This window comes from Platichthys flesus, chromosome 7, assembly GCF_949316205.1.
Source record: "Platichthys flesus chromosome 7, fPlaFle2.1, whole genome shotgun sequence".
NCBI lineage: Eukaryota > Metazoa > Chordata > Actinopteri > Pleuronectiformes > Pleuronectidae > Platichthys > Platichthys flesus.
The window spans coordinates 24,300,615-24,328,410 of NC_084951.1; the positions used below are offsets into that span (position 1 = coordinate 24,300,615).

The 27,796-nt window shown below is 44.4% G+C and overlaps 2 protein-coding genes across 3 annotated transcripts in view; one reads left to right on the forward strand and one right to left on the reverse strand.

The window, feature by feature from the left end:
* itga5 (integrin, alpha 5 (fibronectin receptor, alpha polypeptide)) overlaps window positions 1-7,349 on the forward strand; it is a 33,461-nt gene extending 26,112 nt beyond the window's left edge. Inside the window, exons 26-30 of the mRNA XM_062392045.1 lie at window positions 45-152; window positions 3,270-3,383; window positions 4,005-4,106; window positions 4,190-4,312; window positions 4,745-7,349. Of these exons, the coding sequence (XP_062248029.1) occupies window positions 45-152; window positions 3,270-3,383; window positions 4,005-4,106; window positions 4,190-4,312; window positions 4,745-4,828 (531 nt within the window). The 3' untranslated portion in view covers window positions 4,829-7,349. The remainder of the gene's footprint in view (window positions 1-44; window positions 153-3,269; window positions 3,384-4,004; window positions 4,107-4,189; window positions 4,313-4,744) is intronic.
* Window positions 7,350-7,414: 65 nt separating this feature from the next.
* On the reverse strand, window positions 7,415-27,413 carry rapgef3 (Rap guanine nucleotide exchange factor (GEF) 3). Of its 2 annotated transcripts, XM_062392710.1 has the most exons (28): window positions 27,125-27,413; window positions 26,240-26,325; window positions 21,288-21,332; window positions 16,860-16,966; window positions 16,651-16,772; window positions 14,810-14,987; window positions 14,638-14,722; window positions 14,241-14,301; window positions 13,920-13,996; window positions 13,683-13,829; window positions 13,496-13,596; window positions 12,053-12,141; window positions 11,867-11,945; window positions 11,399-11,549; window positions 11,227-11,306; window positions 11,072-11,102; window positions 10,865-10,940; window positions 10,591-10,728; window positions 10,350-10,447; window positions 10,144-10,269; window positions 9,629-9,810; window positions 9,434-9,524; window positions 9,003-9,053; window positions 8,813-8,900; window positions 8,645-8,709; window positions 8,479-8,533; window positions 8,323-8,394; window positions 7,415-8,074 (listed from the first exon to the last, which is right to left on the reverse strand). In XM_062392710.1, the coding sequence occupies exons 1-28, from the start codon at window positions 27,147-27,149 to the stop codon at window positions 7,956-7,958; spliced, it is 2,625 nt and encodes an 874-aa protein (XP_062248694.1). In that variant the 5' UTR covers window positions 27,150-27,413; the 3' UTR covers window positions 7,415-7,955. The 2 variants fall into 2 exon arrangements, with proteins under 2 accessions (XP_062248694.1, XP_062248695.1); XM_062392711.1 differs by lacking the exons at window positions 26,240-26,325; window positions 27,125-27,413 and adding an exon at window positions 25,142-25,523.
* Between the last annotated feature and the right edge of the window lie 383 nt (window positions 27,414-27,796).

Sequence of the window (27,796 nt, forward strand, 5' to 3'; positions counted from 1 at the left end):
TCCTAATGGCTAACGTGTTTTTTTGCACTCTCTCCTCCTTTTAGCTCCAGCGCACATCCACAGAAACTCCGATCCTGGCTCTAAAGGCCCCGGAGCACCGCGTGGAGAGGAGGGACGTCCACAGGAACCAGCTCGCTCATCTGACCAACCTGGTGAGATGCTTACAAAAAAGAATGGTCCCAGTCTATGAATAAAGCGTGAATAAGTGGTGTCGGGCCAAAAGGTGAAGGCTAATGCAATAGGTGTCTGATTGGTGAGTTGAAAGTGAGAGAATAAGGAGCTTGAGTTTACAGGTTAGGGTGAATGTTGTTATGCTGTTAAAACCACTTACACAGCAGATGGAGACTCAGGAGTTAATCGATTTTAATGCAGTTCCTTAAATCTGTAAATCTGGACCTGACATTAACCCTGCACTTACATGAGGCCCCTGGGATTGGCTAATTAGGTTATGATGTCATTAAAAGGGAGGGGTCAAAGGGCACACAGGCCTTGGCCCTTTTTGGTGATTAACATTAAAGAGCCTTTAGTAGTGGTGGAGGGGAGGAGAGGCTGAAGCCTGAAACATGCTTCTGCGTTTTCACGGGCCCGTAAGCGCAAGAGCCCTTCCGGGTCCCTTACGTGCTTCTGTATCCCTCCTTACGTGCTGACGGGTGTCGACCCCCTTTTCTAAAATTTACGGCAAAGCTCCGCAAGCTCACTCAGCCCACAAGGCCTTGATTGGTCTGCTCTACATCCCTTCTGGAGCTACATTTCCGGTTTCATGCCCCATAATACCGGCAGAAATCACGGAAGATTTAGAAGAACGAATATGGACCAAATAGAAGAGCACTTGGCAGAAGATATCCGATAGTATGATCACTTGTATAACCTGTCACTGACTGGCGGATTTGTCCGCCAGAAAAAGGCTATGAGGAGCCGCAGTGGCTATGTAAATAAACAATCGACGAAGAAGAAAGAAGGCGTCTCTAAGGTCGTCTTCGACAAAAAGCATTACTCCGCCTAGTGTTCTGGCGCGGAATTGCTTTGTAAGACGCGCAACGGTTGGGGAAGCATGAATGAAAACGAGTCTTGCGCCACAGCGGCGTGAAAAGACGCAGACGCATGTTTCAGGCTTAAGGACACGTCGGACATGCAAGGGCTTTTTTTGTCCGTGACGCTCTGCTAGCTTCACAGACTGCTCTCTTAATTTTTTGGCCCTGGGTGTTGTGGGGGCCCCCGGAGCCCTCGCACACTGGGGCCATTGATCCACCCACCTGCACGTCTCTGCTGCCTCCGCCTCCGCCTGTGGATACCTGCCTCCGCCAATGGAGTCTTTGTCCGCGTGCCTGTCGCTCCTAACCGCGCTCGTTTGTCAAGCATGTCCAGTGGCACGTTAGCATGAAGGAGCTCTTTCTCCTGCGTCCCCTGTGTCTGCACTTTTTGTTTTCTACGCTCAGCGGGACAAGACATCCCCCCCCGGTCTGAGTGTCTCCTGATTAAAGTGTGTTAGTGTTTTGCAATGCTTGGGTGACGCGGTCGGCCCATAGGTCATAGTATGAGAACTCAAATGACCTGCTCAGGCTTTGAAGAGCTTAGCCGAGCAGGGAGAACAAAGAAGTGACTATGATGGTCACTAACATGGACAAAGTGATCACAACTTTTCAATTGCTGTTCTATTGAAATACTTCTGGCCATTGCTGTTTTAGAGCAAGTGATGTATTTTTTAGAGCTACGTGATTAAAGTTTTGTGAACTGTAAGTACTGCAGAGTTTCTAGGCTGTGAAAAGTATCGTCTCGCAGGTGTTTGTCCTGCAGCGCGACACATTTTATCTGGTTCATTCATCCGGACCATGTGATCGACCACCTGCAGTAAAACCTGCAGAGAATCTGCACCAAGGTCTGTTCATTAGCAAATGATTAACACATGTAACCGAAGCCATGACAATTTATTAGAAAGTGTGAAACCCTCAAGTATTTATGAAGGGATTATCCAACATGTATGACTTCATTATTACAAGATGCAAAGGATTAACAGCAGTCAAACATATTTTTACACAAGCTGTCAGAGATGAGATGCTTGTTAACTGCTTATGAAGATTTATAATGCATTAGTTAATGAGTATTAATCCTTTATAATTCCATTCGCTGCAACTATAACCTGTAAATAAAAGATGTCCTATCAGACACTGGTACCATATATATATTAGATAGTAAATATATTTCCTGTTAATTTGGGGTCCAAATTCTAAAATGAAGTAAATATACAAAGTTATAACTTTGTGGCTTGTTTTACAGATTTACATGATTTTCTATCAGTCAATCAGCTTCTTCACATGTGAACCTACACAGACTGTGTGCATGCAGCAGCTGTGTCGTCAGGCCGGACTGGGATTTTATGTAATTGTGGGAACAGCTTCCACCATCCCCCCCCCCCACACCCCCCAGCTATAGATCTCAAGTTATTCCACCAGGGAGGATATGTGGGTCTTTGGTCTGAAGCATCTTTGGCACTGGACCATGTTCATGTCATTTCCACAGAAACCTCCGTGGCCCCCAGGCCCTGGGGCATGGAGGAGGTCGAACAAGAAGAAGTGGACTGATATGCTCCCTGACTGTCTGAATACCCTCATTAAGTCCGTCTAAGACTCCGCCTGGAGGAGCTGGGAGGGCACTCTCCCTTCTCCTCCCTTGTCCTCCCCTCTCCTCCCCTCTCCTCTCCTCTCCTCTCCTCTCCTCTCCTCCACTCTCCTCTCCTCTCCTCTCCTCTCCTCCTGTGTTTACCCAAATCAGTGTAATAAGTAAACTAATGCACTCCCGCAGGAAACCCGCTGAAACCTCTCAGTGTGTGGGGGTGGTCTGGCTACAGCCCCGGCTCTGCAGCACAATGTGTGTGCACGTTTTAAAAACCTTTTAAACCCAACCAAGCTGCATTACGAGCACCTAATTAAGATTGTGTATTCTGCAGTCTTGAGAAAAAACGGGCTGGTTTTAGTGGTTGGACAATAATGTGGAGAGTGGTGCATGTTGCATTTTTACAGTCTCATGACATTCCTTCAATCTAATTCGAAGCAGGCGTGGAAAAGGGATCATAACATTGGACTCTTTGTTATATTTATTCGACCTGCAGCATTAACAGGGCTGTTATTTGTCCCTCAAGTCTGCGCTCAGACAGTTTTCTCTTGTGTTTCACCCACGTTTAATTCCTTTTTTGGACATTATCTTTGCAGAAGAATTCCTTAAAACACATTTATTATTTTGTTAACACTGTCCTAATGTCTTTGTTTCCATAGTCGTGCTCTAATGTGGAGTGCTGGTCGCTCCAGTGCAAAGTTGGACTTCTGGAGAAAGGGACCACTGCCATCGTCAAAGTGCGATCCCGCGTCTGGGCCGAGACCTTCATGGAGGTTTGTGGGAGACGACTCTTTTGTTACACACTCACGAGACATGTTCTGTTCATTAACACACAGTCACGGCAGAGGGAACCACCGCAGACTGTAGATCAGTGTATATTTGATGTTGTGGTTCAGTTGGAAGTGAAAACCCATTTTTCATTAGAGCATCAAAAACATTGAGAGTTAAAACCTCTGATGTGCTGCTGGAGGAGACAAATGGCTGCATCAGTCTGTCTCACACACTGGGTTGTGTTGACGGGGCATCTGCATCGCGCCTGAATCAGTTTGCAGACGCTGCCAGTTCGCCTGCTCTCCCATGTTTGCCTTAACACATGGGATGACAGTTGCTAACTGAGCGTGATGATCGCTCCAGACCGGCGGTGCAGACTGTAGTTTCTATCAGTTGACATCACCGCCTTCCTGCCATGTCTCAGCTACACACACATTATTTACCACCATGCATCCGCTAACACAAGGCATATGTGTGAAAGTATTGAAAATTCATTATCTGGTCGTAGCGGCTGCTCATGGGATCGGAATGCTGAGTGGATTTTTGTCTCTGTTGGATGCTGCCGGTCTCTGGCGCCATCTAGTGCACATGATGGAGTAACACTTGACATTTCTACCTTTCAGAGGCCTTATAAGCAGTATGTGCTGGAGTGCCTGGCCAGGTACAGTGTGGAGAAGATGCCCTACGCCATCCTCCCCAAACATGCACCCAGCGGACACAAGAAGGTACGAAACATGTTGATTCATTCTATTGAGGTGTTATTACTATTTTAAAGTGAGTTATTGACAACCTGCGCCCTCCTCCTCAGGTGGTGACCCCCATCGTGTGGAACAAGCCAGACATCGAGAACTCAGTTCCTCTGTGGATCATCATCTTGGCCATTCTGGCTGGTTTGCTGCTTCTGGCGTTACTCATCTATGTTCTTTACAAGGTCGGTGCTGCCGAGAAACACACGATGCTCTTTCAGTTTTTATTTCCTCTAGAGCATTTTGTAGAGTGTTTTGTGAAAGGTCTAGAAAGTTTAACAAGCCCAAGTTTCCTATTGACACTGGGATTGGTTGATCAATCAGAGAAGACTGGGCTTAATTGGGAGGAAGGAGGGGCTTAAAGAAACAGGAGCTAAAACTAAGTGTTTCAGACAGAGGCTGAAAAGAGGAGCTGCAGCAATGGATAGGCTGAGGAGAATTATGTGTTTCTGCAGATTAAAATTATGAACCTGTATATAAACATACTATGCATAATTCTAGATATTGTCATCCTGTATAATTAGAGATGAATGTAGAGTAATTGTATCAACCTGAGAGGGTCTATGAATGTTTAAATATTCTGCCTTTCTGAAATCATTGTCTCTTTTGTTTTGCAGTTTGGCTTCTTTAAGCGATCTCTTCCTTACGGAACCGCCATGGAGAAAGCACAGCTGAAACCGCAGGCCGCCTCCGAGGCCTAGAAGACTCCCCAGACTCAGCAGAACCACAGAACCTGGCCGTGTGATTGCAACAGACAGACACAATGGAACGTGTAGAGTGGATCAGGAAGCAGACCACTGGAGCTCCACTGTGCTGCGCTAGAAAAAAAGACAAAAAACGAAATCCAAAGATCTTCAAACCAAATGAATGTTTTTTTTAATTTATGTTCGATGGCAGGTTGGGATTGTTACCAAATAGGACTTGTCCTCAGTTCCTCGAGGCGAACATGAGAACGTCAGCCTGCAGATGCAATGAGATAGTTTCCTTTTGTGGACTCTTGTGACAGAGAGTTCAGTGATTCCTGTTAAACTGCTTTATTTTGGTGCTAAGGATGTGATGTGTTCACTGCCTCTGAAAGGAAATGTCCTTGTGTAGCTTGTGGCAGCCAGGAGCTGTGAATGACTCCGCCTGCTGAGGCCTGACAGGATTCTTCTGATTCGTCCAGAACATAAACACATTCTTCTTTATTGGCAGATGATCACGAAAATAGGATTCAGGCAAATGCAATACTTCAAACCCAAATGTCGAAAGAGCTAATCTGTCCGATAGCTTTGTTGAAAGATTCTTTTTTAGATAATATAAATCCTGATCTGTCTGAGATGTTCCGCTGGTTCCATGGCCGGGTATGCTCCAGCAGCTCGCAGCCCGGAACTGGGAAAGCAGGTATTGAAAATGGATGAAATGATCTCTCTCTGCCTCAGGATGGTGGACAGCGCTGGGTTGAGTTGTTTTTTATTTGCACTCAAAGGAAATCTACTGATATATTTCCAGAAAAACACACCAGAGACTCACTGATTGACCTTCCTTTGAGTTCTGACTCCTACTGATCACTTTGTATGAAGCCTGTTTGTCGTCGCTCAGAGTTTCCAGTGCTGGTCCTCGTTGTCGTGTAGTCCACTGGGATGGGACTGGAACCCCCCCGGACCTGTGGCACCTCGCGTTAGGCTTGAAGCAGTTCGGTGCTTCTGGCAAAAACTATTTGCCAAAGAATACATTTTTCTTTGCTGCCTTCACTCCTGCTCGGTTTGGGTTAAGCTCATACAGCGTGTGTGTGTGTGGGGGGGAGTCGTAAACGATGACTTGGTCCAAAGACGTGACAATCAGCAGCGTTGTAGCCTCGACAGATCACAGCAGGATCGTCGCTCTGTGCGTGTGTGTTTGTGTGTGTGCGACTGTGAGTTACTGTATTTGTGATTTGTCTCTTTGAGTAACAGCTGCCCCCTGGTGGTTAGGAAGAGAAGCGGCTCGAGTCTCCCCACAAACCAACCGATTACAGGGACTGAACATTTCAATGCTTCGTATCGGTGTCTTGTATTTGTCCTGTACATAGATGTTACGTGCCTTAAATGTAAATACTAAGTGTCTGTGGGTGAGAGTTAGCATTTGCGTTGCATTTGTGTGAATGGTGTATTTATGAATGTTTGTTTCCTGTGTGAGTCGGTTAAACCTTTCCCACTGCCTGGGCCTGTTTATCCCTGCCGCCATTTCAGCTTGAGTTTATTCAGGTTAATCATATTGAACAGTGATAATTACACCAACATCCAGGAGAATGACTTTTGATCAAATAAATGAAAGTCAAACCTTTTGAATTTTAATCATTTATAACCTCACAGTAAATATATAAATCACAATAAGGCTGCCGTCCAGATGTTAGCATCCTCTTCTGGATGTGTTGCTCCTCTCACAAAGGGATAACAGCTCGGCACTGGGAACTCTCTGTTGTCTGGAAGTGCAATATTTATATTCACTCTGTTTTTTTTATTTTTAATATTACAGTGCTATCTTTTGTTGTATGTTCTTGTTGTGAACTGACTTGTGCAAAACCAGAACGTTGTGTGTTCAAACATGTGATAGGCACATCGAGTGTTCTGGCTTTTCACTTTCACTTGCTTTTCTCACTACAATTTTATTTTTTTGGACTTGAGATGTATTCACCACTTGTTGGACCACTTTCCAGATTTTCTTTTTTTGAGAACCACCTCCAGGACATATCTGAGTTGAACTTGGACATGTGTGACACACTTTGGTAATTTATGTGCTCTGCTGTTGCACCTGTCCAAACACCCCCCATTATTACAACCATGTGTTTTACATTTTGTTTGCCTCATTACACTTTTATCAACTGGGCCATGAAATCCCCATTTGATAATTGATTTAAATCCTTTAACACCGTCTACGTGAGATTTTCTTTTCTGAACAGGTCGACTCATTATTTATAATGACATGGGATCATTTCCCCACGTCCTCCACGGTGACATCAGGAGAAGGCACTGTGTGTGTTTTTTTATTTTTATTTTACTTTCTGTTTTTCAATTTTCTCTCTCCGGGACTTTCAAAAAAAGAAGCTGTACATATTTAAGATGAGGAGAGTAATGAATTCAATTGATAACTGATTTGTTGTGAATTTTTCTCACCCCATATTGGGGGGAACATTTCTGTCGGGTGGGGAGGACGGGGACGGGGGGGTATTTGAAGATCAATTTTTACCTGTTACAGTTTGTACTTTAAATAAAAAAAACATTTCTCTTTTTAAGAAACTCTTGTCCTTTCATTGAATACACACGTGGCTGAGAAAATAATTTATTTAGAAAACAACATTGTATGAAATTATGTGCAAAAATCCTGATACAACACTTTAATGTGAAAATACAAGAGCTGACCTGAAGTGATTAGTGGTGAAGAAGATGTGCAACAGATGTCTGTTGTGGAGCCACCGGTGTGGTTGTGTTCGGCGAGATCCAAATTTCACATAAATGAATTTTGACACCAAGACCAACATATTTGTCCAAACTGTAATTGTAACATTGTGTGTGTGTGTGTGTGTGTGGGGGGGGGTGATATCCACAGTGGCACATACACTAGACATATTTACAGACAGTGGGACTTATTGTAAGTGTCCTTAAAGTCCAGTGGGTGGTTCAGGATTAGAGGTCATCACTGTGCCGTCTGCACATGTTCGCTCTCTGTGCACTAAGCTGCTCCGTGAACCCCCCCCCCCCCCCCTCCAGAGGTCCGTCTCATAAAAAGGGAAGCGTGGAAAAACATTTGTTCGTAGTTAGAATCTTCTCCGGGTTCAGATGAGGGCTACAGTGTCTTCAGGCTCGTGGCCTAGCATTCTAGCATTCTCGATAGTTGTGTTAGCGTGCGCTGGTTGTCGATCACCCTCAGGTTCTGGATGTGGTGTCGGATGTTGCTGGGACTCCGTAGAGGGAGGGCGTGGTCCGAGTCTGGATCAGAGGAGATAAATACACGTTGTATAAAGATGGACGATATTAAAGCTCCAACAAGAGAAGCCAAATCATCTAAAATCGCCCCCTGGTGGCCAACTGCTTTAAAAGGCATAAACCATGCCTCCTCCATGAATACAGATTTTTTAAAATCATTTTAGGTTGTTCTTATCACACTGATGTATGCTCAATTGCTTTTGCCAGTAAATTTGGTGAACACAGTATCAGTTGTGGTAGTGGCAGCTTACACGTGGATATGCGAGTAGCCGGTCCTTCCAGAAACATCCGATCTGCGAGGCCCCTCTGTGGAGACGAAGGCACTGAGGACGAGAGACTGACATTAACCTGATATCTACACATGCTTCACTTTGGACTTTGGTTCTAGTTGTACGACAAGCTCTCACCATACGGCTGGCTTCTGCATCCGCGTACTATTTTCACCGTCTTGGCGATCATTCGCTGTGGCGGCGGGAGGAAAAGGAACCATGTCACATTAATCTCATAGTGAGGAGGAGACGAGTGAGAATCATCGAGCTGAGAAAACTCTCCACAAACATTCCTCTGTCTTACCATCTTCTCAAAATTGACCAGTTTGTCTACATAGTTGGAGTTTCCCTCGTGGATGAAAGTCATGTCTGCACAAAGACAGAAGCAGAAAACGACACAGTTATCTAAAAGAAAACTTATTTGACATGATATCCACATGTAGCAGCTGTAGCAGGTACGGTTTCCCGTTACCTTTGAGCAGCAGAGGCATGAAGGGGATGTACGGAGGCCCGAGTTTGGCCACAGTCAGTCTGTAGGCCCTGTGGTTACGTGAAGGATCCTAATCAACACACGTTAGAATATAAGATTAACTGGAGATATCACAAAACTGTGGATGTTAAGAGGCAGGAAACTGAAGCTGATAGAAGATGATGAAACTTACCATCAACCTCTCGTAGGCACAGTAAATTCTTTTCATTTTACTGGATATTCTCTGTGTCAGACAAGAAAAAGGATAAATGAGTAAAAGATCCAAAGACTGATTGATATTATTGGCACAACTTTCCCCATCCTCGATGGACTTTATATAAAGATGGACGACACGATGGCTCAACTGAAAGTGAAGCCAACCATCTGGATCCCCCTCCCCCTGGTGGTTGGCTGCAATATAGGTAATGAACCCAGCTTCCTCCATGGTAGTGGATGGGACAAGGATCAAACTAAAGTCAAATTTTATTACAAGCATAAGATGGCATCCTCCGTGTTTTCGCCTGAATGTTTTAGCTTCACGTTTTTAAAGTGGGGAGACGCGTCGTCCATTTTTATTTAGAATCTACTTCATCTTCATGCCTGCAGCTTTCGGGGGCCTCTCACCTCCCAGGTCTTGTAGAGCCTCTGCACGGCACTGTTGCTCAAACCAAACATCACAGCAAAGAATGAATTGAGATTCTTCTGCTCCTTCAAGCTGCGAGAGAAAGACGACACCAAAAAGAAGTTGAGATATTTCAGTTCAGTCTAAAGTCGTGGACCTGAGTTCTCCTCAGAACAATGGCGGAGGGTTTTTCTTACACTGCAGCGATCTTGATGAACTTCTTCAGCAGAACGGCTCGTTTCACCAGCTCCTCACAGAGGCAGAGCTCCGTCACCACCCAGTACTGCACCTCGTTGAAGCGCCGCACAAACCTCTCCAGGTTCGCTGTGGTGGCATGGGGGAACTTATGGCGCCCGAATATGTAGTTAACAAGCTCCACCTGGAGGGAAAGAAAACAACGACTCACAATCCACTGAAATAAAAACGCAGAATAGGAGGAGGAAGGAGGAGACATGTTGGATCAAAGCAAGGCCGGTCTTTACTTAACGAACGTGACTGAACTCAGAAAACACGTTTAACATTCAGGAAGGGTTGCATCAAAGTTCCAGATGATCTGACGTCAGATTAAAAGTGGTGTGACTCAGGTAAGTTTTCATCAAAGAGAAGAACCCTGCTGAGGCAGTTTAATCTGTAGATAATTTCCACTTTGTTCTGCAGTGATTACTTTTTATGCTGTGGTCAGCAAAGTGTGTGGTCATATTTGCGGAGTTACCTCATGCATGGCAGTGAACAGCTCCCAGTCGTAATTTGTGAGCTCATTGGCGATGTCTTTGGAGCCCATCTGTTCCAGGACGTCGGCCGTCCCTCGCTCTGGACCCTGCTGCTCCCTCAGGGGCGTCTGAGAGACAGAGAGGGACAATGAGCAGAGACAAGGTGCTGCTGTGGTTCTGCTTTGAACTGGAGGCAGCGACTCCTCACCAGTTGTTCCACTTGGCTGCTTGTACAGATGAACAGTTTCTCATTGAGTCCCAGGGCGGTATAGACTGCAGTGGCCTCCAGCTTCAACTGAGCTCTTTCTGTGTGCATTGATTATATCCCAAAATAATATTCAGCATCAGAACCAACAAAGTACAGGAGCATATTGCAGGCTAGAAACTTTATTTATCCTTTATGCTGAAATGCAATTTTATATTAAGTGTCATGAATAAGTGAGTCCCACCTCCTGAGGAGTTCATCTTGACCAGGACGTGATCTCCGCCTGGTTTGACAACTGCTGACATCACATCCTGCACTGACGCGTTCACCGGGAGCATCAGAGTCAGAGCTTTCTTGTCGGGGCTGCAGATCTCATATAACACTGCACAGACAGGTACAGGGTATTCTGATGTGATGCCTGATGAGTCACTCAGGAACGACGCCCGCAGATACTGAGCATGTGATATCGATCAAAGTGCTGTGACTGACTTGATTTGTTTCTGTGTGGCCGTGCTCACCTTTATCCTGTGCTCTGATTGGCTGTAACCTCCCCACGGGATCCTCACAGTTTGAAAACCAATCAAAGGGCTGGTTCTGTCGACAGCATCACAGTGAGTCAGTGAGTGAGACACATGGAACTGAAGCAACTTCATTTTATCACTAAAACCTATTATCGGATATTAATAATGTTAGTTTTCATGCAAACACTCTGTGAAGGTGCTCACCCTGCTCAGCGACTGATATCCATTCTCCAACCTGCAGAGGATACACAACACTGGTATATCATACGCTGCAGTATTCATGAATTGATAACTGGAGGATTCTTGAGAAATAGAAACACATTTATAATTAATAATAACTATATAATGTTAGAATTTACCCTTTTGTTCTCCTCCTTTCCCTAAATTCTTTCAGCAGGCTGGACAGACGGTAATCACTGGCCACCTCCTTCTTCAACTTCTGTATTAGCACAAACATGTAAATAAAAAAAAAAAGCATGATTATGGATAAATTAAATCGATGTATTAATATTCCAATATCCACAAATTCACCTCCAGAAAGTCCAGAGCGAATGGGTCTTCTTTGAGGAGAAGGCCATACAGCACCACCCACTGGCCGACCAGCTTCACTACCTTCTGCTTGGTGTGGAGGACATACGCACTTTTCTCCTGGTCTGAACCCTCAGAGAGCTCGGCCCGGTAGGTGCAGTGAAGTCAAGGAGCGCAACGTCACAACGAGTCTGAGAGATGACCTCAGTTTATCAATCAATGAGAAGAAATCTACTCCACAAATCTCAATTTGCCTCCCAGGGCTTCAACGTGAGGAGAAACTCCAGAAACCTTCCCAGAGGTTAAAAACACTTATATAACACAGAGATATAACAATGTTTAGCAAAAATAAATAGTTTACTGGCTATTGGATGATTTGTTTGTGCTGTGGATGTTATCATCAGAATCACCAGCAGCTGAGTCAGTTCACAGCATAACATCATTACTGTTATCTAGACCATGGCAGGATATTGGTGCTGCAGCGAAGGACACAGTTGGCTGGAGGGCATGAAAACTTTGTGGGTGAGCAGGAAGTCACTCACGCAGGGATCTGCAAACGACAACAACAACAACAACAGAGTTTAACTTTGAGTCTGGTTATCCTGAATCACTGATTTACACATGTCATTATAGAGAAAGATGCTCGCAGGCTCCCACCTATGGCGTCATTCCCATTAGAATCCAACTTGACTGTTTCCAGTAGATGTTCCAGGATCTTCTCAGGTGTCCCTGACATGACTGTGTATCTGCACAGAGCAATATAGAGAGAAGAAGAAGAAGAACTGATTTTCTTTCATAATATTACTGATAGGTTCTGATAATGATTTGTTAATGATAAATAATGAAGCTAACTATTTACAGAGGGCCGCAGCTCAACCACTTCTCATCACCTGCAGTAAGATATTTCCAGTTTATCTCGGATTTCTTCACCAAGCCTTTCCCTTCATCCTTTCACTCCTACCATCCCTCCCTCTGCTCATCCCTACCCTCATCTCTGCATCCTCCTTCCCTCAAACTCTCATCCCTTCATCCTCCTTCATTCTCCTTCCCGACCCCATCCCACCATCCTCTTTCCCTCAACCCTACTGTATCCCTTCATCCCTCTTTTCTTAATCCTACCCACATCCATTCGCCTCCTTCCTTCACTAATACATCCTCCCAGACCAGCCTATTAGACACATCTTCACCTCAACACCTTCCATCAACGTCCATTCATTTTTCCTGAACATCCAATATATTGATTTCCATTCAAACCTTTAAATCACATATTGCTGTGTAATGGACCTTGTGAGATTGCATGTACCTAGAGAAACGGATGATTTGGACTAAACGTTCACACAAACTTCTTTAATATGTTCACATTATATATGAGTTAATAACTGAGGGCTTTCCAAATATCACTTATCCTGTATTATAGGCTCTGTGTCTAGACGCTGAATGATTTAAAAAGCATAACACGGCCTCTGACGTCACGGCTGCAGAGTTCGTCCAGCAGACATGTTGTTGTTACTGCAGTCTGAGTGTGGGCAGCTGAGTGGACTGAGGAGTTCTGCCCCGTCACACACACACTGTGCCATTTCTGTTCGTGCTCGTCACACCTTGTCTTTGTGTTTGTCATCACTTCCCTCAGAACTACACGTGAGGCCTCCCTGTGTAATTGCCTCAGACCAAAATGTGACATTGGCTCGGATAGTAAATCTTCCGGTTGTTTGATGGAGGGGAGAGAAACGTGGAGAGAGAAACAAGGGAGGGCAGGGTAGGCGTGACCTGAGGGAGAGGTCGGCATCAAGTTAATTCACTTCTGTGTTTGCTAAAACACTTCAGGAGTGATAACGAGTCATTCAGCCAGGCAGGGTTGAAGTCCATTTCTTTTCTGGTTGTCAGATAACAGTCCATTAAAAATGATTTAACCACAACGCACAAAAAGAGAAATCCCTCAAAACCCATAGGCAGTGCTTGTGTTGTTGGTGTGACACAGAATCTGCTCACACCCATGTGAAGTATCTTAATGATTGTAAACCTGCTTGTGAAGTGGTAATTATCCATCAGAGGTTTGTGTGTGTGTGTGTGTTTGTGTGTGTGTGTGTCACAGTTTCTCACTTGTTTCCAGTTGCTCCCTGCTCAGCGGAGGCGGAGCTCTTCTCCAGCACCAGCACGGATTTCCCATGCTCCTCAAGTCGCACTGTGTTGGCCTCCACATCCTGAAAGGGCAACAAACACAGATTACGACACCCTTCAAATACAGAATCAATTTGCCAATCTCCAGGAGGGATAAGACCAGGCTCACCTTGAGGATGCGTATGAAGTCCTGTTTATCCACGCGGAGGAAATGGCAGTTGTTTTCTCTCAGGATGATGGTGGCAGCACGAGGGGCGTCGTTCAGAAGCGCCAGCTGCCCAAAGTCCTCCCCCTCATGAAGTGTAGTCACCAGTCCCTGTGAACACACGGTTCTGTCAGCATCACATTAAGCAGCTCACGAGGGACGATTCTCAGCCTCGTTGTGTGGATTTGATTGGGTTGTTACCTTCCCGTGTGTGATCACGTTCACCGAGCCTTTCCAGATGATGTACCAGGACGTGCCTTTGTCCCCCTGACTGAACACTGCATCACCAAAAACACAGTCAGCGGGCAACAGTGGTAATAATAAGGTCATGGAGATCACGTTTACAATTTAAATTTATTATGTTTCTATAATTTCATATTTTGAATAACTGTTGCTACAACTCTGGGAATCTGAGAAGACTCCAAAGATTGATATGTGGATTAAGAAATTAGTTTAATTCCTGGGTGGATGTAACTCTGAGAGGTGTGTTGTGTTGTGTTGTGAAGAAGATGTCTCACTCACAGACTGTTCCGGCCTTCGCATGTGATTCAAAAACCAGCACCGCTGCCAGCTCCTTACGCACCTACAGGCACAACACAGCAAGAAATGAGACTCAGCTGAATTCATTACTCTGGATTCCATTGGATTACACTCCGGTTGTTCTTAGTATAGTTGTTTGTCTGATTCTCTGATATAAATCTGCTGCTAATGAAAGAAAACGTGAGAAACATCATGGGGCAGCTATTCTGCTTTAGAGCGTGTTTCTTCGTTTAGCTTTGAATGTCAAAGGTTGAATCTGTATTTGGAGAAAGGAACAAACTTAAAAACTTCTTCTGATCAAAGTTTTATAATAGAACAAAGTAATGTTTGACTGATAATGCATGAGGTGACAGATTGTCCAGCAGTGAGAGCGACTCACTGAGGCAGAGAGGTGAGCGGCAGCCTTGACGTGGAGCAGCTCCTCGTAGATCACCTCCAGGTCCTCAGCACTCCGGTGACTGGGGCTAAACCAACAGGGGGTGGGGGGGTCAATCTGACATAATGTTTATGATAGGTTTTCATTATCTTATGTAGATGTTCAGCGCACTGACCATTTGCGTAGAATCATGGTGAGCAGGGCGTCCGGGCCGAGCTGAGACAGCAGCGACAGCCCTTCCTGCAGCTCGTCCTCCGACTCCCTCTCGTCTGTTGTGGGGCTCAGGCCGAACTCAGAGTCTTGGAACCGGTAGAACTGAGTGTCCTTGTCGTGGAAGTTCAACTCGTGCTTCACTGGATTGAGGCAAAACACACAAGAGGAAAAACCACTGAGTTAAATGTAGAACCTGACCTAGTTATCGGTTGGCCATCAAAAATCGATTTCATTATTTTCCTTTGGTTGTTGGAAATGGTGTCATTGTGGGTTTTCCAAAGCAGATTGTGGTTAGTTATCAATCTTGTTATTTAAAATACATGTTTACGAAACAGAAAAGAGGGTTACATTTGACCTTAAATATGTTTATTTCTAAATGCTAGTTCAATATACATTTGTATTGTCTTTTTATTTATAATAATTTAAAGTAAAATTTATGGTTAAAATTGTAGATATCAAGACTCAAATACATACATTTTTCAAAAGGGTTTAATAACGACATCTTAGAAATCATTGTAAAATTAATTTGAATATGTATGTCAACCAAAACATCAGTATCGGAAATGTTTTACTCCCTAATACTAACATCAGCTGACAAACATTGACCTTAACATCAACTTCACAAAACTTCAGAATGACAAGATAAATGGAAATAAGTTGCAAATCTATTCTGAGTGACGCTCTTCACTTAATGATGAGACATGTCCGTCCTGATTGAAGTCGTCTCCTCCAGGAAGACACCGACTCCTCCTCAGAGACAAACTGTTGAGTGAACACTCGACTGAGACGGAACAGACACTATAATCAGAATATATTGATTATAATTGTGGAATTGTTTCCATTGCAGTTCATTCCAAGGCATGAACTTAACTAACACCTGACAAATATTATGTTGATGTATTCTTTAATTCAGCTAAATGACAGCAACTGTCTGGTGAGAAAATGATTTGTGCTCTTTCTTTTTATTATTTTTGGGCCTTAAAGCGAGTGTTGGTAATCCTGGAGAAGATTAAAGAAAAGAAACCGATACATCCGACCCCTCACACCAGCCCTCGTCACCCAGAACTCATGAACACACACTCTGACAACTGCTAGCAGTCAACCTTTTCATAACTCACTCACTCATTTCCATCTATCATCTCTGCTTTGTACGTCTCCCCGACTGAAGATCATTTGCAGTGAGAGGACGGGCAGGGTGCGTCAGACATGCAGGTCGGTTAGTGACAGACAGGTATGTCCCTCAGATAGCAAATGGATGTGGGCCACTTCAGGCAGCGATCAGGAACTTCTGGTCTTCTTGTGGCCCGCACAAAACGGTTTCGAGCCATAAGCTGCCCACTTGTAAAATAGCAAATGTGGCCCAAATGGGTAACTCTTGGTAAACATGCCAGGGACTCTTGTTAAGGTGTAATCTGGATAAAAGTGAAATGATGAACATGGCACAAATAGCACAGAACAAATTTGGGTCACCTTTGATTGACGCTAGGCCCTATTGCTATTGCTGACTTGAAACCCATCTATCAAACAGAAGTGGACCAGGGATGTGGGATGCAGCATTTCTTTTCTCCAGACAACTTAATATATTGATGCCATTGGGACGTGAAGAGGTTTTCTACAGATAAAGTCTGAGATTAAGCTTAATGGTGAGAATGTGGAGATATGCAGTTAAGGGCCACAGAGTCAGAATTGTACGAATGGCCGCTGCAGGGGGGAATCAAACCTCCGTACTCGAGGCACCGGCTCAACCAAGTGGACTGTTGCACCTTCAATCAAGAGACGACTCGGCCAAGCATCAGTTCTTACCATGAACGAGAATTCCTTCCTCCACCAGGACCTGCCACATCCCAACGGCCTGACTTCTCCACTGGAGGCACTCATTTTGTTTCATCAGCCAATCGACGAGTTCTTTACCGGAGCAACATTGTCTGGGAGAGAAATTTATCAGTTTGAATCAATTTGCTTGTTATTTACAGACTCGTGTTTTAATACGACAGAAATCGGAGCTCAGGTACCTGTAGGTTTTGAGGTGATACTTTCTATCTCGGATCAGACCAGCGTTCCTCTCCATCATGACGCTGAACAGAGACCTGGCTGCTTTCACGACGCGATCTGAAAGAAACTGGATGAACATGAAACAAGTGTTACTGAGCAGTTCAACAATCGTCTATTGTTTATCACTTTCCTGTTTTAGTTATGAACGTTTCAGGTTGAGTTCCCTCTGAAGTGATTATGAGAGAAGTGCGAGAGCCATGTTGACATACAGATGGATAAGAAACACACACTGTCCTATTTACTGAGAGAGCCAGCGCATGGAAATCATGGACGTCAACAGCGTGAGTGGAGATTTATGTGGGTGTCAGAGTGTAACGTGGTATGTGTGTGTTTGTGTGTGTGTGTGGGGGGGGGGGGGGGGGGGGGTGTTGCAGGGAGGTGTAAAAATGTCTACGCTAAACTCTCCCACGCCTCGTGGAAGTTCCCAGCCTCTGCAAACTCCCTCTCTGCCACAAACTTTCACTTTGTGACCACCCTCAACGGATTCTCTTTGAACGCCCCCTCGGTTGGTTTCCCTGCTCACACACCCACTCACATTCACACACTCTCTCTCTCTCTCTCTCTCTCTCACACACACACACACACCCACACAGTCAGGTCTGCTCAGGTAAGGTGTAAAAACAAAAGAGTGCAGCAAGGGGTGCAAAAACCTGTCAGCCAGCGATGCAGAAGCCGGGCTTACGTAACAAGAATTTGCTTTGTTCCTATTTCGGGCCCATTTCATGCTTTCGGGCTTTCTGCTACGGTTTCAAAAAACGAAATCAGCCCCAAAGTACCGTCCGACAACGTTTAGCTTCTTAATGATTCACAAAAAAATGTAACATTAATATTTCCCTCCTCCCTGTTAACCCCCGCCCCCCCCCCCCCTCTTCGGTCCTTCTCTTGCACCCGGTCTTATGATTCCACGAGTGACTCAGACTGTTGCCTGTTTGTTCTTGGGACTTCCCTCCAGGGCACTGCTGTTTGTCCAGGGTGGTGGTCTTGAAGTTCACACAGAACCCAACGCACACCGTTTTATTCCTCCGTTCTGTCTTGATGAGCGGAAGTTGGGACAACGTGATGGAGCCGGACTCAGAAAGTAAACCTGCGCCGCCGGCCTCCTCTGGTCTCCTGCAGCTCAATCAGGTTATAAAACCCCCTTGACTGACCTTTGACTGACGCAGGGACCCCACACCTTCATAACACCACAGCCCTGGAGGCCCTGACACACGCTCGTTAGCTCCAAGTTCACGCAGGTCTGCTAATTACACTGTACAACTGTGACAGATGACTGTGGGTATAGCACTGTGCGCCACACACTCCAACCTATCAGCCCGTTCCCAGACCTGACATCCACAAAGTAAATGTGCCCCTCAGTGCCTGCTGTGCCCAGCTGGAGTTATGTTGTCTAGGGGTCACTAGTATTCCCAGGGGCCTGCCCCCCCCCCCCCCCCCCCGAGACTCCCATAGCCCCATTCTCAGGCATGTCAACTTTCAAAACTTGTTTTTCTTGATGAGGCAATTTTCCATGACCTAACCCGGTTCTTAGGAAAGCAATATCAAAAGCCATATTTCACTGAAGGGCTTGGCTTTCACAGGGAAACCTGACAACGATGTAAACCAAAAAAATTTCTACAGAGCTTTTAGTGCCATAGAGGAGAATCAGTTTACAGCAAGGTTTGAATCCCTGTTAACCTTTCTTGCATGTTCTCCATGTCTGTGTAGGTTTAATCCAGGTACTCCGGCCCTTTAAAATCATGCAGATTAGCCTAATCGTAAACTCTAAATTGATGGTCGGTGTCAATATGGGTGTGGCCGCCCCTCGCCCTATCTCAGCTGGGATTGGCTCAAGCTCCCCCCTGGACCCTCAAAAGCATTTACCTGTACAGATGATGGATGGATGGATATTCATTTAAAATAAAGACGTTTTTACAGAGCTAAAGGCAGAACGCTGCATGGTAGAGGGGGTCAGACTCTAAAGGAGTAACCGATATAGATAACAGATGGAGTTCAGAGCTAACGATGGTGAAACCTGTAGTTTATCATCTGCATGTAGGTTAGCTAATCATGTACAGGGACTATAACCCACTGGTGATTGTTCCCTTTGAGTCAAATTACAGCTCAAACAGTCAATGACATTAAACCCTCAGCGTCCAGGTGTGGAGCGACGTGTGTAATGTTTTACTGTTGATGTAACTTTACAGTGAAGTGTCTATATTATATAAACTGTCTTAAGACTACGGTTTCAAAGTTTATCATCAACTGGATATTGGTTTAGACGTTCGTACATGGTCCCGTTTATATTCTCTTTACACAGCCTGTACAGTTTGTTCAAACACGTGTGAGCTCAGCAGATGCTGGAAGTCACACAGCTGTGACATAATCCTTCTGTTTGACAATAATTCTCCATTTTAATGTGCAGACTTTTCTATAACTTAACTGAGGTCCCTCGCTGATAACCCCCCTGAAGTGACAGGTTCAGTTTCATGTGTTTGTCTTGTTCAGTGGAAAGATGATGAGCATTAACCAGCATGTGTGGGCGACACGGTTTCTCTGTGGTGACCCTGTAGGTTCATCTACACGAGCATGCAGCTGCAGAAGAAAACAGTGTGAGGTGACAAGAACCTTAATGCAGCTCTGTGACCGGCAGATACCAGAGACAAACAACCAATCACGCTTATGGATATTTGAGAATTTACAGTTACAGTAACTCAACCATGCTTGTCTAACCTGCATGTAACCCAGGCTGACATGAGGAGAACATACAGAATCCACACAGAAAGACCAAGCAGGGGTTCGAACCAAGAACCTTCTGGCTATTAGACGAGTGCTTCATTGTGTCCAGGTCTAAAGAAGAAAAATATATATTTTGCTTCAGCTGTCTCCCTTTCTCCTTTTCCTCCTCTCAATCCGACCGGCTGAGGCAGACATCCATCCTCCTCAGTCTAGAGATTTATTTTGCACACTGTCACCATGAGTGCCTGCTGACTGTGGGAACTGTCTGATTCCTCCATCTCCCTTTAAAGTGCCTTGAGAAGTATGTTGTGATTTGTCACTATACAAATAAAGTAGCTTATTAAAAACAATCAGTCCTGCCCAGTGCTATGATCACGTGCGATGCTCATTATATGGACTTCAAAGATCTGGAGCCGACTTGTGCTGAGCAACCAAACAAAGCAACACCTGCCTCCTGCAGACTCTAGTACTCAATCCAATCTATTTCCTCCCTCCGGCACAAAACGAAAAAAATCTCAGGCATTGATTCTGTGGCGGCTGAAAGATGTTCTCTCTAATTCCTCTTTCTGAGGGGGAGGGCACCAAATCCAGGATTTACTTTCCATGTCAAACCCTATTATAGGGGCTTTAAGGTTCTCTCCTTTGTGTGGTGAGGTTACCGGGGCCGGGGCCGGGGCCAGGGCCGGGGCCGGGGCCAGGGCCGGGGCCGAGCCAGGACCAGGGCCCGGGCCAGGGATCAGGGCCAGTGGAGGTAGGAATCAGGAGGGCAGGAGATGGTCAACTGACAGTGAACGCCTAAGAGCCCTTTAGACTCCTTGTGACTGCGTGTCCCGGGAGGAATGTGTTTTTTAAGACTCGCTTGAGTAGCAATGCAGGATATTATAGCAACAAAAGAACAAGTTCAGCAGTTTGAGAGGATGCAAGCGCTGCAACCATAAATGATAGCAAAGGTCAGTGCAGCCCTGAGGCACCAGAGGAAAAACAAAGGTTAATCAAGGACAAAGCCAACCAATGTTACTAAAGGGGCGGATAGAGAAGTTGAGGAGCCTTCTTATAAACCTGATTATTATATGATCACTAATAGTAACACACTGGAACCTATTTTACTTAATAATTAGAAGGTATTACCAGAGCAGCTTAATTAGACCAAATTAACACTTTCAACCAGGGTGATACGTTTCTGTCACTGCTGATCAGAGACGAACCCACGTCTACTGCTGAGTGGTTTGACCTGGGAGAAGATCTCGATAGCTTGTATTGCTATTGCAGGAAAAAGCCAGATGTTAGCAGATGTTTGGACCAGTGATAAAGAGGCAGGACAAGAACAGTCCCCTTATGAGTTCACTAGATCTGAATTTCTATTTGGATCTTCACCAAATTGCACATGAACAATATTAATCTACTTAACGTGCCAGTTGAAACAAAAAATTGAATCTTTAATTCTGATGATCAAAACTCATATTTTCATTAATGTGGCAGGAGATGATGTTTTGTTTTGAGACTTAATGAAACACTGTTCGTTCTCTGACACTGTGTTTCCTCTGTCCAGCAGGAGTCTAAAAACACCAGTGAGAACATTTGATTACAGTTCACTGTCGGGAGGTGATGCACCAACTCACACAGACACACACACACACACACACACACACACACACACACACACACATACACACCTGTTTCATCGAGTCCTTGGAGTCCAGGGCCTCTGGCAGTGGAGTCTGGGAGAAACAGAGAGAGAGAGACGTTATCACAGCGGAGCCGTTTCTTCATATCTAAAACGCTCTGAAATAAAGCAGATAACTTGCTCCGCTACGACATTCCACAGGAACCAGCCGGACTGGTCCCTGATGATAATCTCACTGCAGTTTGCACCAAATAAAAACACACATAACACAAGCTGGACTGTGCAGATACGAAGAATAACCATTTTCTTTTCACTGGGATGAGGGTCAACACAAATACATTATCTAGACCCTGTGCTGTGTTACCATTGTGTCCGATGGAGTGTGGGCGGGTGTTGAGAGTGTGTGTAAAGAAGGGGGAGGACAGAGCACATAGACATCAGCACAGGAACACACACTGAGCCTGTTAACACACGTTCCATTAAGTGAAAAGGTTGCTATTAACCACAGACTGTGCTTTTATTATGAAGAAGCCTTTTGAAAATCCTCGACTCAATGCACTGCCACGGATACATCACTTTAATCACATGTTATTTTCTGGAGACTCCCTTGCGTGAGACCAGCACGAACTTAAAAACCGGCTGGCAAGTACAAATATTCAACATTCCCATGTCTGCACTTCGGCCCAAGTCGTACTTCCTCTTTTGTTGCCTGTTTTTTATGTTTTTATGATCCCCACTGTGTACTTTTACTCCCAAGTCAATAACTAGGAGTGAATATAATGCACAGATGTATGCAGACCTTTTTCAATGCAATTTATTATCTGTATGAAACATCTCTCTCCTGATCTGGTAGCTTACATTGCAGGAGCAGGAGAAATGTGTTTCTTCCTTCATGCTGCATCAACAGCTTACACAGGAAACATTCACATACACAAAGTAATTGTGAATCTCTGCCTCACAACAGCAGATACAGTAGCTGACTGTGTTGAGCAGGAGTCTGTGATCAATTCTTCATATCACTGACACACTTCTGTGAGTGCGGCCCCTCTGCAGAAAGCGTGTGCGTTTGAAGCGTGTGCATCACATGATCAATGCCTGGAATGAATGGAACATCGCCAACACTTTGAAGTTTCTCATAAGAAAACTCATTAACTCCCACTGTTCGTCTGTTACAGTGGGCGAGCAGCCGGAAGACACAACAAACTAAAGCTTTTCACTGATTATTTTGAAGGACTTTCCACTTTTCAAGCCTCGTTATGATGCATCGCAGAGATTTATCAGTTTCGATCAAACCACAAATGGCGTCCGCGGCCCCTGAGCAAGACAAAGAATGTGGAAAGACCGGTGTCTTACAGATACACAATTAGGAACCTCTGTGCATGCGAGCTCCCGCTTCGTGTCCTCGTCTCATCGCTGGTTTGCAAAAGCACGAAGGACAGGGAGCACGATGCCCGGGCATCTACTAATGATGAGCTCAGCTCCGTCCCAGTTAGAAGTATCCAACTGCACCAGGCCAGAAAAGGAATTAGCTGATGCCTCAGAGCCTGTTTAATTGGGCTCATCATTGATCTCACACAACAATGAGCAGAGAGACTGGATACTACTTTTTAATTAAAGTTATTAAATGAATCTCGTTCATGAGGCAGATCTCACTGCTGTTTGTGTCAGTGCACAACAATCACGTGTTTGTATAATGTCAAGTCGGTGCATTTATTCATTTTATTGTGTTGTCAACACGAACTTTACACTTTTGTAAAAAACCTTGTTAAACTAGAGAGGACGTCACGGTGGAAGTGCTCTTGTGTAATTTATGACACGTAAGATATCCTGAATAAACACAAACTCAGCAACTCTCAGTTAAAGCCGCTCCTGTGACATTTACGAATAAACAGCTTGTTATATTAAATTGATCATTAAACTCCGGGTGTCAAACTGAAACGTCAGATCCATATAAGTCCACAATAAGTCTTTTACTGTGGATCAGTGTTTAGATAAATATTATTTTATATAAATACTGCTTCTCTTTATCAAGAAGAATTTGTGCAATATACTTCCTGTTTCTGTTATATTTATCTATCTATTAGTACATGCAATTTATCCATTATGTGCAATAATTCTCATGTCTGCTTAGATCTTATATGTATATATTGATTCAATGTCTATTTTTCATATTCAGGTTTATGTAATTCTATTGTTTGTCGGTCCCCTATTTATCTATTTATACTTTTATTAATTATTATAATAATTGTCTTATTTTAGATATTTATATCCAAGATTTTTATATCCACTTAGGAAACCATAGCACTCGTTTGGTTCTATTGTGCACTTGTCTTGTGTAAGTTATGACTGAGGATAAAGTGAAACTTGGATCTCAGTCATTGTGAGTATTTAGTATAAACCACATCAGTATCTGTATTGTGTTGTGTATGTAACAGGTTGAAGTTCAGGAAACAGTCAGAGGAGATTTACAGTCATGTTGTGACCCACTGATGCTGAGAAGTCAAGTAAACTTAGAGCTGCTCGGTCTTCCTGTGACCTGCGCTCACAAGCTCCCCTCTGAGCATTCCTCTGAAAACTGCTGCTGGAGGTGAACAATAAACAATACACTATTAATAACTGGACTTTAATAAAAACCTTTGTGTCCTCGTTACCTTCCTGCGTCCCCCACACCCGAGTGGCTGAGACAATAGAGAAATAAACTTTGCTCCTTAAATATCTGCAGACTTCTGAAGTGTGCCACACACAGCGGAGGTGAGAGGAGGTGAGGTCAACCAAAACCCTCCTTTAAACACACTGCACCTCCTCTGTGTCAGCATCACTTTCTCCTCCTCATCTGCCACTCAGACGGATTTAAAGTTTACATTAGATTCCATTAGATCAGACTTTAGTGTCAGAATCTCTTCTGAAATGTGTCTTGCATCCTCAGACGTCCACATGAAGACAAATATACAATTACACAAATCGGATAAAAAAAGATTTCTACAAACATTGAACACAAACAAGTGGCTTCAGTTAAATTCCTTTAACAGTCAGGACCACACTGGAGCCTGATTAGAGCTCAAACTATTTGACAGAGGAACAAACGAGTTCTTCAGTCCGTTCAGCTCGTGGGACTGAGGATCTTCTGTTCGATTCCCAGGAGCTGATTTTCCTCCAATACAACACGAGAGGGGTCAGATGTAATATTACCGTCAACATGCTCATAGTGTGTTCGTCTTTAAAGCCTGAATCACACAATGACACAGTCTTTGAGCAGATACACAGCCGTTCTGTCAGTTTATCACCTGGTGATGAAATGTCCTCATGTTGGAAGGGGGTTGTCACTTTTCTATTTTACCCTTTATTTTAGATCATTCTACTTTTTGCCATGGATTTTTTTTTTTTGTAAAACACCTGTTTAGATAATCCTATACAAATAAAGTTATTATTTGTATTCTTATTCAAACACTCCCTAGACATATTGACAAATAGAGATTTGCACAAAACTTTAAATAATAAAAGGCTGGTAATATTACATTGTATGTCACTGCAGCTGTCTACACACTAATACTGAGCTCTAAAATCAGATTAAGAGACACAAACTCATAGACACTAATCAATAACAACAAAAGAAAACAGTAAAACCACGTGACTACTACTAAAGCTAAAGTTTTGTATTATTTTTGTCTTCAGTGCAGTAAGGATAACACACACATAACACATCAAGTAATTACACTTTAACTGTCATTATTTTTGTGTTAAAGTCATTAGATGAACACTTTACTCTCTATGAGGATGATACAATCAATAATGGTCTTCATCACTACTCTCATCTCTCCTCCTCCTTCTCGTCCTCACCAACTCTCTCTCTCTGTGTGTTAAATGCATCAGGTATTAAAACCAAAAAACAGAAGCAGCGTTTACCCAGCTGATGCCTCGTATGGTCGCCGTCTCCCCGGAGGAGCGGTCCGGGAACACTTGGTAGTTGTGGCTCCGAAAGAGATGCATCTTGTCTCGGATCACAACAAACAACTTCCCCGGTCAGAAGACCCGGCGCCTCCGGACATAATTCACACCCCCGCAGCCACCACCGCCACCGGCTCCTTAAAGTCAGACGACGAGGCTGCACCGCAACTGCCTCAGCTCAGCGCTCCGCATGCTGTCCACCGGACCCAAACAGTGCTCCGTGTAGTTACTGAAGTGTTGTTGCTCAGTGCGGACGGGTTGTGTGACAGTGTGCAGCCACCACCGCCCCCCCACCCCCTCGCAGCACAGGCGCACAGGGCTGGTAAGTGTTCGGCTGTGCGCTCTGGGTGCGCTCTGGGTGCGCTCTGGGTGCGCTCTAGATGCGCTCCTTGGCTCCACACTGACCGACGCCCCCCTCTGGCATTCACCACCGTGTAATCAACGGGCCTTTAATGAAGCCTGACACCGATGCACTTTGTGTGTATTAGGGCAGGTGCAGTTTTTACTTTGTACAGCGTGTAATGTATTAACTGTTGATATTATACCGAGTCTCCATAGCGTGGTTTAATATGGCAAACTTAATACAGGAGGCTGGCATGATATTAAACTACCTGTTTTCTATTAAACCTCACACTAAACCGTCTCACGTGTGCATGTGTGAAGGGTATTTAAGGCGGCAAAATGTTACATGCAGGTACAGTGTGGTCACAACACACGAGTGGCAGAACACTGCACAAACACACACTTATCAGGTCGTCCAGCTGTCTGGCTCAACCGGGTCTGTAGAGGTGGAGATAAACTGCTTCAAGGGCACGAGGTGCTGGAGGTCAGAGAACAGCGTCTGATCATCAGTTGTTTTTCTCCACTTTCAGTTTGAACACACACCTCGTGTGAAACTGTGACATATACCAATGAGATGCATTATGGATCCATAAGAGCTCAAAACCTGATGGTGTATTTTGTTGGTAGTAGGTCTGTCACTGCTGTTGCATCATCTTTAATGTTATTCACTAACTTGATTTCTTTTAGTAGGAAAGGAACAGAGTGGTGACTTACTCCCCCCTTCTTGGATGTAGAGTTTCTCGGTGAGGAACAGATGGATTTGACCAGTTTCTCCATTGAGAACATGGCTTGAACTGCATCTGTGTGGCAAACAAAGCGGGGGACAGTTAGTTTCTCTAAGTTCAAGGAAGCACCAGTTTGTCACTAATGAGTCAAAGCAAAGCTAATAGATGGAGATTGGGAAAACGCCTGAATTTAAATAGATTTCCCAAAACATTAAAGGAGACATATTATGAAATTTTCCCTTTTGTAGTGCCTCTACACGGCGGGGCACTCAAAACAGGTCAATCTGAGGAGGGTTGTTTTAGACAGGGTAAAACGTTGCTGTTTTAAATGATCCTTGTGATATTTTGACCAATATATATTACAGACATTTCATGAAGACCCCAATGAGCCATATTTACTGTGGTAAAATGGGCATAATATGTCCCCTTTAAAACTGGATCGTGCACAACTGTGTCTCGCAGGCTGGACGTGTTATGGAAGACTTGTTTAAATAGCAGCTATTGTTCCTGTGCAGCTCTGCCCTTCCTGTGCCGACTTCAGTGCCGGAGTCAGTTTGCTTTCAGCCTTACACAAGACATGTATCTTGCTTTCCGAGCTCTGGTTGGGTTCTTCCTCCAGCTGAAACAATGCAGGAGGGCGATGGAACGATAGAACTGCCTGGAGCTCCTCTACGTTCCTGCTGTTACAGACATGATTGATTCTATCTTGGTGAGTTCTCAGTATGTGGAGGAAACTCAAGTTCAATTTCACTTTGAATCACAAGTCTCATTAATCTCAAGTGCATAACACAACCGAGAGTACATGGCCCTCGTTGTACTCTGAAGCTACTGTGAAGCAGAAGAAGGATAAAAAAACAAAACAGTGACTTCTTACCCAGTTTGTTCCTGCGTGGAGTCATGAGGACGTTCCAGTCCCAGCTGTCCCAAAAGCCAAAGTCAAAAGTAAGCAAGCAATCAAAGCAAACAGGGGAAAACAAAAATCTCTATTTTAAGTGCTGCCGATTAGTTTCCTGCACTCTGACTCGAGTTGTGTGACTCTCTGTTTCCTCCAAATGCCTCACAGGAACTGTGCGATTTCAAATTAAGAATGTGCACGATGGAAGAATCCAGTTTTGCTTCTCGAAACCTCCTCGGGGGGGAAGTGAAGACGATGGTTTTGCTGATAAGAAATAGCACAGTCCTTTGATAGTGTCTGACACAGCGAGCACATTCAGTGCATGAGAAGGGGGCTTGTTTCAAGGTGTTTAAGGAAGTCGTGGTTTCATATGTAAAAGTCTTTAGCCCCACAAAAGTAACAGATGAATCTACACTGGGTGGTAATTGCTCTGTGGCCCTGGGATTTAAATCAAAGCTTATTAATGCTATAGGTTGTTGGATGACCTTGTTACCAGCCGTGTGTGTGTGTGTCTGTGTGTGTGTGTGTGTGTGTGTGTGTCATAAGCCACCTTTAGGGACAATATTCAGTCTTTAATACCAGTTAATTGGGGTTTGCTCATTCAACTGGGGACAAAAGCTATGTCCCCCAGATTTTGAGGTCAGTGTTAAC

What these genes read in the sequence shown, in the direction of transcription:
- rapgef3 (XM_062392710.1), bottom strand. Translation starts at nt 27,149, where the DNA reads ATGACTCCACGCAGGAACAAACTGG. An exon ending in TAATGGGAATGACGCCATAG is followed by an intron (nt 11,946 to 12,052) that starts GTGGGAGCCTGC and finishes TGTCGTTTGCAG; the next exon opens with ATCCCTGCGTGAGTGACTTC. An exon ending in TGTTCACTGCCATGCATGAG is followed by an intron (nt 9,811 to 10,143) that starts GTAACTCCGCAA and finishes CTTTCCCTCCAG; the next exon opens with GTGGAGCTTGTTAACTACAT.